Source organism: Leptosomus discolor, chromosome 3 (genome assembly GCF_034619465.1).
Source record: "Leptosomus discolor isolate bLepDis1 chromosome 3, bLepDis1.hap2, whole genome shotgun sequence".
In the NCBI taxonomy this organism is placed as follows: Eukaryota; Metazoa; Chordata; class Aves; order Leptosomiformes; family Leptosomidae; genus Leptosomus; species Leptosomus discolor.
Genome location: NC_141393.1, coordinates 30,465,644 through 30,480,702, shown reverse-complemented (window position 1 = coordinate 30,480,702; position 15,059 = coordinate 30,465,644). Strand labels below are relative to the sequence as shown.

At 35.1% G+C, this 15,059-nt stretch overlaps 1 protein-coding gene across 2 annotated transcripts in view; it reads left to right on the top strand.

Moving 5' to 3' along the window:
- The window catches only part of AKAP6 (A-kinase anchoring protein 6), a 224,518-nt gene that overhangs the window by 74,952 nt on the left and 134,507 nt on the right, over window positions 1-15,059 (top strand). Inside the window, exons 5-6 of one of the 2 annotated variants that reach the window (XM_086463168.1) lie at window positions 11,239-11,335; window positions 12,585-12,748. In XM_086463168.1, coding sequence (XP_086319294.1) covers window positions 11,239-11,335; window positions 12,585-12,748 — 261 coding nt within the window. Of the gene's footprint in view, window positions 1-11,238; window positions 11,336-12,581; window positions 12,749-15,059 lie in introns of both variants that reach the window. The other variant, XM_086463167.1, reaches the window with a different exon arrangement.

Sequence of the window (15,059 nt, the reverse complement as noted above, 5' to 3'; positions counted from 1 at the left end):
TGAAGTACAAGTGACTAGGATTGCATGGAGTTAGTGCAGTACAAATGCTAAATGCTCATTTCCACGAATTAGGTCTTGGTTTTCTTTTCTAATGAATTGTGATCCCTGTCTGTAATTTTTACCTTGATGTAGTCACCAGCTTTGTGCCACATTAAAGTGCTTTTTAGCCCACAATTGTCTATTATATTAACCTTCTCAGTCGCTAAATTTACTTTACGTGCTACAGCCTTAAAAATGTCACAGAGAAAGTATCACTAGTATTTGAAAACAAACTACGTAAGTTGATTCACAGTAGCATTTTCTTCTCTTCTGTATAGGATGTTTAGATGTCATCTCCATTCCAAAACCAAATTCTTCTTAAGATATAGGAGAGTTTTATTATCTAAAGAGAAAGGAAATAAGAATTTACCTGTGTCCAGTTTTCCTCTGGCCGCATCATGGCTCAGCACTTTCTTAGCTGTAAACAGCAAATGCTTTCATTCAGAAAATATATTGTATTTTCACATTTAAGAAATTGTATTGGTGAAGTAAAGATGCCTCTGTGATATCTCATGATAACTGTTTGTCTGTTTGTAACAAGTTTGCTATGTCTGAAAAAAAAAAATCATTCTCATCTCCCTGGAAAATCTCATTTTCTGAAAAATGTCAGTTTAGAGAAGTGTTAAATACCTGTTCTCATTGAAAATAAGGTTAAATACACGTGCCTTGGGCTAATCTACTGGCTGTCTTTGTGGTAGCAGTAGTAACAGTAATTTTATTAAAGGTATTAAAGCCTCTGAAATGGCTAGGTTATGTACTGTGCTTTTGCTAGATGAGCACTTCCAATGTCCATGGCAGCCAATTTAGATTTTTTTTCCTCAAAATACACACTAGTATCCACAGGATGATGGTGCTAAAAAGTCTAAGCACCATGAGTGGACTGATCTATTGCTTCTCTAAGGACTTTGGTTTGAGTCTATTTAGCCTATTGTTAGTTTGAATTTCTGAATTTTATGCTGTTATCTTGAAAGGTATTTTGGGTATTCAGGGGTTCCTGAATGTATGTGCTTTTATATAGGAAGCAGTCTGCAGAACATACTAATTGGAGATACAGACTAAACCCAGCAGATTTCAAATAACACAGGCAAATAAAAGGACTTAATAGGAAGTAAGACATCATCCTTAAACAAAGGGAATGCATGTATATTGTCAGTTGTGACTATTACTCAGCTTTTAAAATCTGTAAACCAAATAACCTTTATGTAAGTTTTTCTGTTTCTTGAGTTAAAGTGCCCAAGAACATCAAAAGGAAATGTTGCTGTTGTTTAATACATTTGGCTGTACCTGTGTTATAGTCTGGAGCCAGAGAGTGTATGGTTGCTGGCAGTGGGAAAAACAGAGGTTTCTAAACTATTTGGACTGTTCTTTTGAGTTTCAGTGACCTTTTTTGGTGACTAAATAAGAGAAAAAATCAGGTATATAAGAGAAAATCCAGGTATCTTTCTGTCTAATCACAGTACCATTGTCCTGACCAATACAGAAATACTGCACTTGATCTGAAATTGTTTCCCATAAGGTCATGTAATGAAGAATTGCTGACACATATCTTTTCTTTGAAAGGAGAAAGAGTGGGCTGTGTTTATGCTCCCAGAATCACAGAAGTATGAGATCTGTTGTGATGGAGATCTGTTATTACTATGTGTGTTTTTAATGAGGGAAGGGACTGTCCGTTTACTGTCCTCGCATACTATTGCTACCAGATATTACCACACAGTCCCACTCAGGAGGTTTATTTTGTGCAAGCCTGTAGAACAAGCAATAATTTCTTAATAATTTTTCCAGAGACTGAATAGTTTGAATACTGTTAAGAGCACTACATTTTTCTAAATCCGTCTTCCAAATATGCAGATACCTAACCTTGTGTAGGTACTTTGTACAGTTGTGAAGAAAAAAAAGATGTTGCATTTACTTGAGTCCTAGGACTCCTTTTCTTCTCTGTGCTACCACCCCAAATTTACATAGTAGTGTGTCGAAAGGGGATAGGACCCCATAATAAAAGTCAGCACTGTTGGGCCTGCCTGTAACATATTAGTTGTTGACTAACTCCACAGGAGGCCATCCCAGCTTTTCTAGTTCTGAGAGCTGCAGCTGTCTCTGGAGAGAGGACACATTAAACCAGAGGCAAATCATATTAAGACGTCATCCTGAAGTAGCTCTGTTTCTTCTACTGAAGGAGAAGGGAAAATTGTAATGTCCAAAATCTAAACTCTATTGCTTGTGAGGATTTTGAAGTCTTTTGATCTAGGTGTATGGAAATACAGTGTATGAACAAGTTTGATCTATGTCTCAAGAACAACTGTATTGCTGTGTTGGGGTTTTTTTCCCCAATTCATGACGTTTGAGGTTTAAAAAAATTAGTGTTTTATTTTCGCTTATATCCAGGATGCTTTTAAGCTAATATTTATTGCTTTGGAGGAGGGAGTGATGAGATCCTTAAAACACAGTGTTTTACATGCAAGAATAGACTGGTATATTCCTCAGAGCATGTATTAAATACCTGATGTAGTTTGCTTAGAAAACAAGGCCAAATGCTGTCATAGAGCACGTTGCACCCCAGATTGTTCAGACTTTGGGAAATGTTTAAATTAATTTGCACTTGTGGGTGAAGCTGAACAAGGCAGGGTAACTTGATTTGGCAGTGTTACAAATGTTCATCCCCTCTCAAATCTCACCACCCAAAACTGTAAAACTCTTGGGTGCTGAGGTATCCCAAACCACAGATACTGTAAGTTTAAGTGGTGAAAGTTAGAGATTCTACGGGGTCCATTGTGTGCCTGGCCTGCAGAAGAAGTTGTTTACATGCCAGGGTTTCAGTGCCTATGAAAATATAATGAAATCAAATTGCCATATAAAATGAAAACTTTTGGAACGAACTTGATCAGGAAATTTCAGTGAAAAAATATTTCACATAAGTTCTGACTTAGAAGCTTTATAGCAATTGCAGAATAGTCGTTCTTTGAATGACAACTTAGTCATGCTCTTTACACGAATTTAACACTGTGACAACTTTTGAAACACCTTTAAGAATTTGGTTTGAAAGTAATATTTATTTTATTAATAAATTGCATAATGCTTGTGTAGGGACTCTGTTAATTGTATTTTTATGTCTATTAAAATGTTTGCTATTGCCTGAAATTTTAGTATGCTGGTATGACCAATATAGATGTAGTCTGTAATTTGTTTTGGAAAGTGAAATGAAATTTATTAAAAAAAAAAATTCTGAGATTAGAAGTCTTTAAAAGAATAGAATGCCAAGATCTCAAAGGGCAAAAAGCACACTTTTAACAATATTTAAACTATATTTGTACTATATTTGCTTTTACTTACCTGCCAGGAGCTATGGTCCACTCCCATGGGTTCTGTGCTATGTGTCTCAGAGGCATAATATCATTCTACACTTTAACTACTAGAAGTAATACAATTGTCTGTGTTTTGGTGTTTGCAACGCCAAAGCTTTCAGCAGAAATATAGAAAATTCAGGGCACGAATGGAGGTCTTGATTGGTAAATGTTTTACTTTATATCTCCTATCATATTTGTTTTTTAAAAATTTCTTAATTCTACAGATGAATTGGGTTAATAACTTGGGATCTCAGTTTATTAGATATATTTTGCTAAGAAGGTATTTTTGTTCACCTTTAAATTGCATAAAACCTTCTATCTGTAAATATATAAAAAGCAAATTACATCTACCTCATATTCCTCTGACATTTTAATAGAACTAAAATCCTTCAAGGATTGTTCTAAAACTACATAGTGTTATTTAGTGCCAGCAAGTGCTTTTTGGTCTGTAAGTTAGTAAATTTTTATTTGAAGAATATATGGGTTTTTTTCTTCCTTAACAACTCTATATTTGCCAAGGCTGCTATGCCCCATGAATTTTTCTTTGGGTTTGAAAGCCCTTTTTTCTTGGTTGGCTTTTTTCTGCATGTTGGTAGGACTGTACAACTTAGGCAAATTTTGATGAAATAGCTTTTGGGTGTGGTGCGTCTTCAGGAGGAGGAAATGTACCTAGAAATGTGTTAAGATCAGCCAGACAAATGTCTTGATAGAAGAAGGATTCAGAAGACTGTGACTTCTGCAGATTATTTCCTGAGTATCTCAAGAATACAAGAAACGATCAAGGATAGTTATATATGATGGACTGGATGTGCAGTTCACCGTGCTTATGGCAACTTAGCAATTATTTCATTGTATAGCCACTTTGCCTGTGTGCTTTCCTGCCTCTGTTCTTCCATCCCTTGTCTCTTGATAATAAACTGAGATTCAATTTAGGAAGTCTTACGTTAACTTATTTTTTTAACAATATAAAAAGTTTAGACAGACAAAAGCAAAGAGAAATTTATGTAGTGAAACACAAAAAGGAAATTACAGTTGGCAGCAGCAGAATTCGCGTGAGTTTGAAATACAAAATATGTGCAAAAATAGCCTCTATGCCTTCTAAACTAAATCAGCAAAATAGGCTTCCTGGAGGATTGGGCTAACTATCGTTTTTCTCCACATCTAAAATTATGCATTCAAAACTTGGCTAAGTTACCTAAGAGGTGACAAACACAACAAGGAATAAGAAACAGAAATTGGAGACCTAATGTATTTAATGTGAGGAAGATTGTGCCATTCATGTTTAAGAGGTAACAAAGGGCAAAAACATTGATTGCCTGTTACCGGAATGGCAGAAGCTGTGACAGAGCAGAAAGGGGTAAGGTGGTTTTACAAAAGTGTGAATTACTGTAGGACTACTGGGGTAGAGCCTGCCCCTTTGTATTTAGTTTTGCTGTCCCATCAAATTCTCTGGCATGTGAAGGACCTAGGCTACTGCTCTGTCAGCCCAATTCATTGCAGTCCTTACTCCTATATTTTTCTCCAGTCTAGGTTTAAAGGGATCTCAAGGGCTTTTGTGTTTCCCTTAGGAGATTATTACACAATCTAATAGATCTGTCTTTCGGGGGCAATTTCATTGGTATTTATCTCAAATTTTCTCTTTCTTAATTTAATTCCATTAGTCCCATCTGCTGTAGTCTCTGATACTGTACTATAAGTCTTCTTTCTGCTGGGTGTTCAGATTCATGGAATATAAGTAGATAATAATGGCCTTTTCTCTTAATCATTGTTTAGTCAGTCTTGTCTATTTTTTATAATCTTCCACCATTTCCACCTTTAAACGTATTTCGTTTGCTCTTCGCTAAACTCCCACCTGTTTGTCTCTTCATAAATGTGCTTGGTCCTCCCAGGCAAAAAGTACACTCAGATCAAGTGAAAGGTGGAGCGTGCGTATCAGTGATCAGAAGGTAAAATCATTCCCAGGGTTTCTATAATTATCTCATTACTAAACGTTTTGAACTCAGAATGTTCTGTTAATGCTATGTTTAAATGACTGATAAACTTACACAAAGAAATTGTCTGAGCAGTCAAACTCTCTTGCATCTGGTCTCCATCTATGGTGGCACAATGCCAGCATGAGATGATGATTATGGGATTTCAGTAGTGAGGTCCCCAAATCAGTTTTATGTGAATTTTAAAGGCATTTTAGATTATAATCTGATACTGTGAATCAGCATAGTGGTACTGTTATTTTGCTTATTTTTATCTGCCTACAGATACCAGTGGAAGGAATTACCCCCAGAGAAACCCGAGAAATTATTGTCTTTTAAAGCTTTCTTACTGTTGCAGAGGGAAGAAGACCACATCTTCTTTCCACGAGCTATTCAATCTTAAAAAATATCTACCAGCTGCCATTGGTTACAGAAGGAAATAATACGTGGTTCATCTAAGGAAAATGATGGTCATATTGTATTAGGCATTAGGGACTGGCTTAGCAGTTGGTGGTAATTGGCCCTTTGGCCATCATTGCTGTAGGGAGGGTATGTTCTCAGTGTTGGGGAAAGAAGACAACCCTTAGTGGGTGCCGTAGCTTCAGAGGAGAATTCACCATGTTCTGCTTAAAATGTGGATGTAGAATCCCTGCTATTGTGGTAAAAATAAACCTTGACTATGGCGCTGCATAAACCATTTCCATAGTGCTTGTGTTCTGTTTAACAGGTGATGTCACTCAGATACAAATACAGCTTAAAAGAAAAGAAGAAAATAAAAATTTGTTTATAGTCATCTGGGTTTTATGGAAAACATGAACAAAGGAGATGTTGACTGGTACCATTTCACATGTAATGTTCAGTTCCCAGGAAAACATATCCTAGTGTCTTCTAATACTAAGTAGGCTTTATATCCCTGATGAAAAATGTGAGGCATTCCAAAATAAGTTATTTCCCAATTGTTAAAAAGTCAGGTAGTTTGATGATATATTTGGAGATGTAATGTGTGAAATGCGCTATTTAATAGAAGATAGGATCTTTTCTATGTAGAAATTGCATATGAATATCCGTTTCATATAACCGTTGTCCAATTACATATTTAGTATTGTTTCATTAGAATGCTAGATATATGACCATTTCTATGTTAATATGAGCGCAGCTTACATGGTAGTTATTTTTTTGATTACTGATTGATTACTGAATGTCATTGTCAGGTAGCGTTCAGGAGTATGAAAATACCACTACATTATTACATGGCTTATTAGGTGATTAACTCGAGTACGTAAATGCTAGACAGTGACCAAGCAGAAATTTTCTGTGTGGTCCGAACTCAAGAAAAAAAAAAAGAGAGAAAAAAAAAAAGAAAAAGAAAAAATATATACCTACTTTTCCAAAAGTTGAATTCAGTACTTGATATCTTGGTTTTTTGTCATGGCAAGCTATTGGGAGGTAACTGTGCCAGGACCAATACAGTTGCAAAAGTAACTGTGTATTAAGAATATAAGAATAAATTTTCGGGAACTGTTTTAAGTCATATTCCCTTTAAGACAAATGAAATGTGGTAATTTATTTAAAAAAAGAAAATTAAATTTTCAACATTATTTTTTCTTGGAGATTATCAGTATATAGCACATATAATATATGCTATATATAAATAAGTGACACGTGTTTATTGCTTCATTTTCTTAGAACTTTACTGTGTGTTGAAACTGTTTCCCTATCCAAAACATAATGCTGCTGATATTTGTGGGAGTTTGGTTATCCTTTCAGGATTGTCTCAGTCAATGAATCCCATTTCTTTTATACTAGAAACTGTTCCCATCAATCTAAACATTCACAGTTGAATTCTATCTGTCACAGTGAGTGTTATAATTAAAAGCGCTACATTCTTAGCCAAAATACACATTCAACTGTACCTAAGTATAGAAGTCCATATTTTAGTAATATTGTGGGTTTTGCAAAAAAATGCAAATTACTATTAGGAAATTTTAAATTAAGCTTTCTATTTCAAATTCTAAAATCGTAAGTCACTGAGATAGTTTTAATTCTCTGTACCATTGCTCTAAAAAATAAATGCCCTGGAAGCAGTGATATTTTTCTCAAAGGTGTTTAAACACATCAAAAATGAACCTCAAGACAATTACATCCCAGGGATACCCCAGTACACCACACATGCTAATAGTGTGATTGACTGAGAAAATCAAAATATTTCTTTTAATACATTACCTTAACCTGGCAATAGGTGTAAATTGCTGTGTCATTTAAACTAATCTATATTTATGTATACATTGTAGGTTCACGTGGTACCTAAAGTTGCTTATTTGTGTTTCAGAGAGACATACTACGCTGGCAATAATTAGCTGGACACATCATGACTTAAAACAATACATGCTTATACAAAGTCTGTGTGCCTCTGGAAACAAAAACATTTAATAGTTGATTGTTGTTACTGTAGATATGAATAGATCAAGACCCAGGTTGTGTTTTACCAAATTACAAGGATTTGCTAAGTACAGAGGGTTGCAAAACAGCGCAAGATTGCGTATCAGAGCTCGATATGTACATACTGTAGGATACCTACTCAGTAGAAGTTTCCTAAACCTTAAGTGTCTACAGCCATAAAATAAATCCTCAGGGGAACTTCAAATAAATATTTTTTCAAATATTTTTTCTCGTCCCCAGTTGTACAAACAAATAAGCTGAGAGGGAGAGATTAATATATGCTGGAAAAGCGCTCCCTTATTTTTAGTGTGTTCAGAGCCCAGTATAGATCAGGAGGTGCTGCTTTTTTCCCCATGGAGGTTCTGCAGTATTGTTGTCTGATGGATCAATCAGTTTCCTAAAACAGCTTCATTTTGTGATGGCTGGGCTCCTTTACCCCATGCAGTCAACAGAGGATAGCACTCCTGGGGCTTTGTACTTACACTTTGGAGTCTTTATTCCTGTTTATTTACAGTGCTGTAGCTTTAATAAAACTGCATGATTCCTGCTTCACTTTTCCTTTCTCGCTAAATAAAAACAATTGATATTTATATATAGGTGCATGGTGACTGGGAAAAGTGCAGAGAACTTCATAAGGAAATTTTGCTTGTTACATCTTGTAAACTACATTATATACAGTGTAATGCTAGGGATGACATTAATGTGTTCTTTAAAAAGCTGCTCTCAGGCCAGTGCACATGCATTTTCCATAACGTATATGTGCTCATGTGTGATATTTAGACTGCTCCATAGCTGCAAATATGTCTGGAAAAATGGCTTTGATTAATTGACTTCCCTCCTCTTCTTCTTTCCTCTCTTCAGATGCAAAGGCTCCATTCATTATCAGGGAAGATCAGAGGAGGAGGGGAGCAGAGTACCTGGGGCACATGCTGTTAGAGTTACAATTTTCCAAATGCCATAAGTAAACAGTAGGGAATGGGAAATATCCAGGAAGGGAGAGGACCTCTGTGTTTGAAAGTCCTCCTCCCTTCCAAATATTTGGCCTGATTTTATCTTTAGCTGTGCAAATCTGCATCTCTCCATTGTATATACATGTAATACTTGTTACATCTTCGACTCTGTCTGCCATTTTCATGTGTCACATTTTCAGCTGTGCAGGTATGAGGGACCCTGAGCACTGATGCACTGACTGAGGGCTATTCTGTCCAGTGTTCCTTGTCCATTTGTTCCTTTTTCTCAGGAAATTCCCGCCAATGATATATACATATATGATACTGAAGCCAGAACTCATACTTCGTCAACTGACAGTTTCCTTTACTTCTGTTTGTATTTATGCTTACATGAATGGTTCCCTCCTTTTGATGCCTCTGTGCTGATAAGAGTTTATTTCTGCTAAATTTCATGTACGTTCACGATATTTGTGCTGTGCATAATTTATCCATAAAATCAGAATTTTGCACAAGGAGAATATTGCTAGTCAAAACCCAAAAGTTTGGCCCCGTCTTTATTCATCATATTTTGCTTCTTCAGTTTAACATTATTACTGGTTAATAGGTGCACCTGAAAATCAAGCCGTATTGTAGTATCTGGTGCGTTATGTTAAATGAATCTTTTCTAGGACAGCGAGTCTCTTTTTTTTTTTCCTAATGAAAAAGAATACCTCATCTTTTCCAATTTTCCTATCAAACACATCCACATCATCTCAAGACACTGCCACATCCAGCTGCATCTATACTCAACTTCCAATTATATGAAATTACACAACCTACTCTCAGGTCCTTTAGGTTCTCTTTTGCTGTGTGAGGCACACGCATAGTGCATTTCCTGTGAAGTGCATGATTACAAACTATTCAGTACAAGCCTGTTTTAAGTAAACAGTAAATTAAATATTGTCAGTGCTTGTTCAGACATGCTCTTTCAAAGGAAAAAGAACTTCTAGGTTTGGGTTCATAAAACTCCAGATTTAAGAAAGGGCCAGACATAAACTAGGCATTCTTTTTCCTTTTCTACTTCTTTTGGCTGACCCAGTTGTTCAACAGCTGGTACAAAACAATATATTCAGATGCCTGAACAAGGAAAATTGGGCTAGACAAAATGCTGAAGGTAGCAAAATTCCTGTTTATTGCTCTTTATGTGAATGGAGAATTCTCAGAAACATTCTGTCACTAACTGTCAGGTACACTGCTGCCTGAAAGACTGTTAAGAATCTGTCTGAGCAACATGCCTCTTTCAACCATGACAAATACAGTAAAAAACCATCATTTTATTACAGTTCTGGCAATTTTATTTTCTGCTACGCCAATCAGTCTGACTACAGGAGTTAGGAAAGAAAGGAAATGGTTGCTTCTCTAAGAAATGAGGGCTTTTGAGTATTTTGTGGTGTCTGCTAGTTCAGTATTAGCATTGTCACTAGAATTTGGAGAAGTATAAATAAATTTTATAAAAACCAGAAGCTGCAAATGTGCACTTGCAAAGTCTCCTTTCATCTGTGCCAGTTAACTCATTCCCAAGAGAAGGCAAAACTCTTTTCTTCCAGGGGGTCAAATATTGTTTTCATTCATTCCATAGACATTTCAAAGAGAACAAGAGTTGCATGTGTGTGTTCAGGGCTGCACATGATTTATGATTAAATACAGCAAGTACCCCTTTCTTTATTGTATTTTGTTTCTCTTTCTTACACACAAGTATGAGTGAGAAGCTCTGGCGAATAATTCACAAATTTATCCAAGTTATCAGTGGTGTATAAAATGGCACAACGTATAGTAGGTCTTATTTCCAGTTTCTATTACTAGATTTCAATGCCATTTGTAAAAATAAAAAATAAATTGAAAAAAAGAAAGAAAATGTTTTAATGACTGTTAAAGCACAGATCCTTTGTGATCTGACAAAAATATTAGTGAAAAAAAGGATGAAAAATACTTGCTTTTCAAATTAAGAATGCAAAGATCTAAAGAAGTTCTTTGAAAATGGATATGAGAGTTAGCTCAGAAACACAATATTAATAGATTTGTATGAGTGCACATAAGGCGAATATATTCAATGCTGTAATATTTTTATGGTTTCATAAATAGTGCTATCACCAACATTTCAAAGAAATCTGAAAAAACAGAGCTCGTATGTGGTGGCATAAATTTAGTGTATTTTATAGAACACTGTTACTCCGGATATAGCCTACGGGTTGTGACTTTTCATAAAACCTAATGAATTTCTAGATTTGTCAGCTGTTTCAACACAGATGCACTTTGCTGATCTAATGGAAACATTTTGAGCCCAGATCCAAAATATCAATAGCTTTTAGTATCACAAATTAGTTTGGCTATTGGGTAATTGGGGATGTGGTTCTTGATAAAAAGCAGCAAGTAATTTGTACGTGTGTTTTATGATAACTGCCTCTCCAACGTCTGATACTGAGGTTTTTTCTCTTTTTTTTTTCCTTTTTTTTTTTTCAGAGTTTTAAGTTGAATGTAGATAGCCACTGTGCTTTAAAAGAAGCAGTGGTAGAAGAAGGACGTCAACTTCTTGAGCTTATTGTATCTCACAAATCAGGTAAATCCTTCTGAAATATTGCAAGTCTTTATGTCTCCAGACTATTAAAGAATGAAGAAGCATTGCTGTAAATTACTGCATATATTCACTTCCTTATGTATTATTAATATTTACATTATCAGATTGACCTTCAAGATTTATAAATGTTTCATATACTGCATACAATGCAGTGATACTTATAAAATGAAATACTGCCTGCAAATAGTCTGTTCATTTTATTTTGGTCTTGCTTCTCAGCTGAGTTTCAATTGAAATCACATCACTGAAAACTTCACACTGACACATTCTTTGATGTAGGTGCTATGGAAATAACATTAAGATAATGAATTAGGATTTCGAATATATATGTATTTTTACATACATGGGTAATTGCATTGGTAAAGCTTTATTTTGCCACTTAAACTAATTCTTACATCAATTCTAATATATTTATGAGGACTAGATTAAAATTAAAAATACCTTTTTCCTTTGGTTAGGCTTGCCTTTTTCTGCAGCGGCCTTAAAACAAGAAGAGAGGGAGAGATTTCCCTTTCTCTATCCCCACCATCTCCTATATTTTTAGATGTTTGTGTGACTTCTATGATAATAGTGTTTTAATCAGTGTATACTGCTGCAGAATGCCGTCCTAATTTTGGCTTATTTAGCGTGCTTTTCATTCAGGTTGAAGGTATCCTTTGATCTACTATTTTCCGATCATGTTATACATTGTGCCTCTATTGTTTCACAGCATCAGACAGATCTGTGTAATGTGAAAGCTATAGGAAATTAGTGACCGTGTATGGTTCTAAAAAGGTATAGAAGCCATAGCAGAGAAGGGTAATGCATGTCGTCATATACTTAGAAAATTGTAGTGTGTGAACTACAGAAAATATTTACAGGAGTTGGAGGCAAGAAAAATGTATTTGGAAGATTATGACATGTTTTGAGATGAAGACTAGCTATTAGAGGGTGAGATTACCATAGCATTCCCTACTGCACAGAAATCACAGTTTATGTGTGATTTTCCTTTTCTTGAAATTCTCAGCTGAAACATAATCAAAATATAACATGATGACTAAAAGAAATGTTTTGACCTTATAGCATTATTTTGCAGTATGAACAATAATAGTGCTTGGATTTATTGCTGAGAAAATACATTAAAATTCTTGTTGCATTTATTCTTTTAATGCTAATTCTTTGAATAAAGAATAATATTTAAAGATGCAATTGAGTTTACAGCTTTTACTTTTTCCCCTTCATTTTGGAGAAGGACTGAAGGACATGCTGCAGATGATTGCAAGTCAATGGAAGGAACTACAGAGGCAAATCAAACGGCAACACAGCTGGATTCTTAGGGCTCTGGATATCATCAAAGCAGAGATACTGGCTACTGATGTGTCTGCAGAGAATGAGGAAGGGACTGGGAGCCCTAAGGTAAGTGGCTTGAAGTTTGCCTTATTTCCTCTTATTTCTGTCTTCTTTTGAACTAAGCACCACTGAAGTTTTCTTTACACCCTAAGGCTTTTCATTTCTACTGGGTAAACTTTTTTTTTTTATAAACAAAATGAAATGCCTTACTCTGAAACAATAAAAAAAATCTTAGTACTTTTAAGTTTTCCAGGAAGGCCTGTCTCATTGTGTGTAGAGGGGCATGAGGGGGAACATAAAACATTTAGTAAACAAAACATAAAGCATCTTTAACATGAATAATCAGAATGGTTTTAAATTGTTTTGTTGCAACTATAAATCACTATAATCAGTGCAATCACTCAGCTCTGACATCCATTAGCCGCTTGGTTACAGCAAATTAACAAAGAAGAGAGAAAGTGATTCATTATCTCATTCCTGTTAATGACTATCAGATGCATTGCTTAATTAGGGGATGGCCATTGTAGTGGGAAGAAGGTCATATGCCTTTTCACAAATCTTTTTCCTCTGAGTTTAAGTTCTCTATAATAGTGCATGTGCTGAATACGAGTACTTTTAAGAATAAGGTATGGTATCTATCATCATTTTGTGGATATTAATTGTTAAAGAGGGCTATAGTATGTACCAGTTGCCAAACTTAATATTTGTAAGCTCATTTTAGATACAAAACAGGCTTATTCAAATTGGTGCAAGCAGTGTAGGGACACTACACACAACAGAAACTCCTGGCATAGGTTCCATGACCTTTCATAACCATCACTAGTAAGCAAAGGTGGTTGGGGAGGGTACATTGGAAAGTGTTGATTTTTCCAGTGTGCTCTAAGCAGTGAATATGCAGCAGAGCAATCCAATAACTGTTAATATCTTGCATGCAGCAGTCTAAAATTTATAGGAAAAACCCCAAGATTCCTGTTTGTAGAAAAAACAGATGTGGTTGTGCTGAGTAGATTTTCAGATTCTGGTGCCAGGCAATTCTTTGCCTTGATATTCAGTGCATCCTAGATAGTAATTTGTAGAGTGACTCTTGGCTATGATTACATGAAATGTTTTGGTGTTTTCTTACCATAATTCTAGCTAGCAAGAATGATCTTAGAGATGGTGGAGAAAGAGACAAGGATAACAGTGAAACAAAAATACAGGAAAAGGCCTGTATGCAGGAGACACAATCTGAACTGATATCCCTCATCACTTGCGTGGTGGAAAATGCTTCTGTGCTACATAGCGCTTACTTTAGAAAGCAGATGGTGGAGCAACACTTGGTTTTGTAGTTAGATCTGTTAACGTAAACAGACTAACTCAAAGTTAAGTTTCTACCCTGCCAATAATATAACCCTATATCTCTGAACAGCTTGACTATTCGTGGCCTAAAGTCTTAACTTAATCAAAGTTATCACATAAAAAGTGTTCTAAAATCCAGCTTGATTTTGCTATGAAAATTATAGAATCACTAGCTTGGAATAATTATATTCAAATATTTACTTGAAAAGGGAGAAGTGGAGGCATGGTTTATGTTGCAGTAAATTTTTCATATGGATAGGTGGTAGATCTTTGCCCTCTGCTTTTTATCATAGAGATAAGAACCTAAAGCAATGCTTTTTTTGTGCCTACAGTTAAATGAAAACACAAGTAGACAAAACAATGGCCAGCCAAAAAGTATTTTCAGATTATTTAATTAATTAAACCACATTTTTTAATGATTCTTGTAAGTATGGGCAATAGTGCAGTCAAATACCACCTACGTCTTTGTGCTGAAAGATTAACTAAAATTAAAATACAGTTGGCAATATAACTGTAGATTTCAGTTTGCATTTATTTCAAAACCTAAAAGGAACCTGAGAAGTATAATAGGAAATCTAAAAATTATATCTAGAGGATATTTTTTTTGCCTTGTTTGAGAAACTACAGGAACAGTGTTGGTGTTAGAAATCTGTAAAGAAATAAGAAAAGGGGAAATTTCAAAGACCCTAGGAAACTTTTCCCTTAGGACTTTTTAAACATGTTTTCGTAGCGCTATGGCATCTTTTATGCAAGCAATGGAGAGTAGAAGGGAGAGAGGGGCATTCTGTACTCTAGAAATACATTGTCAACATTTCTATTTGAGAATTCAATTTTTGCATATGAAACTTTTCATTTTATTGTATGTAAGTTTCATAGAGGTTTATTGTGATTGCTATAGAAGACTGAAGGGATTTTAAATATTTCTGATGCCTAAGCTCTTCCATTGTATTGCATTCTTTGTACAATTTTAGAAAAACAATGTGATCTCTTCTTTAAATATATACTAAAACTATTATTCTGACATTTTTATAAATATACA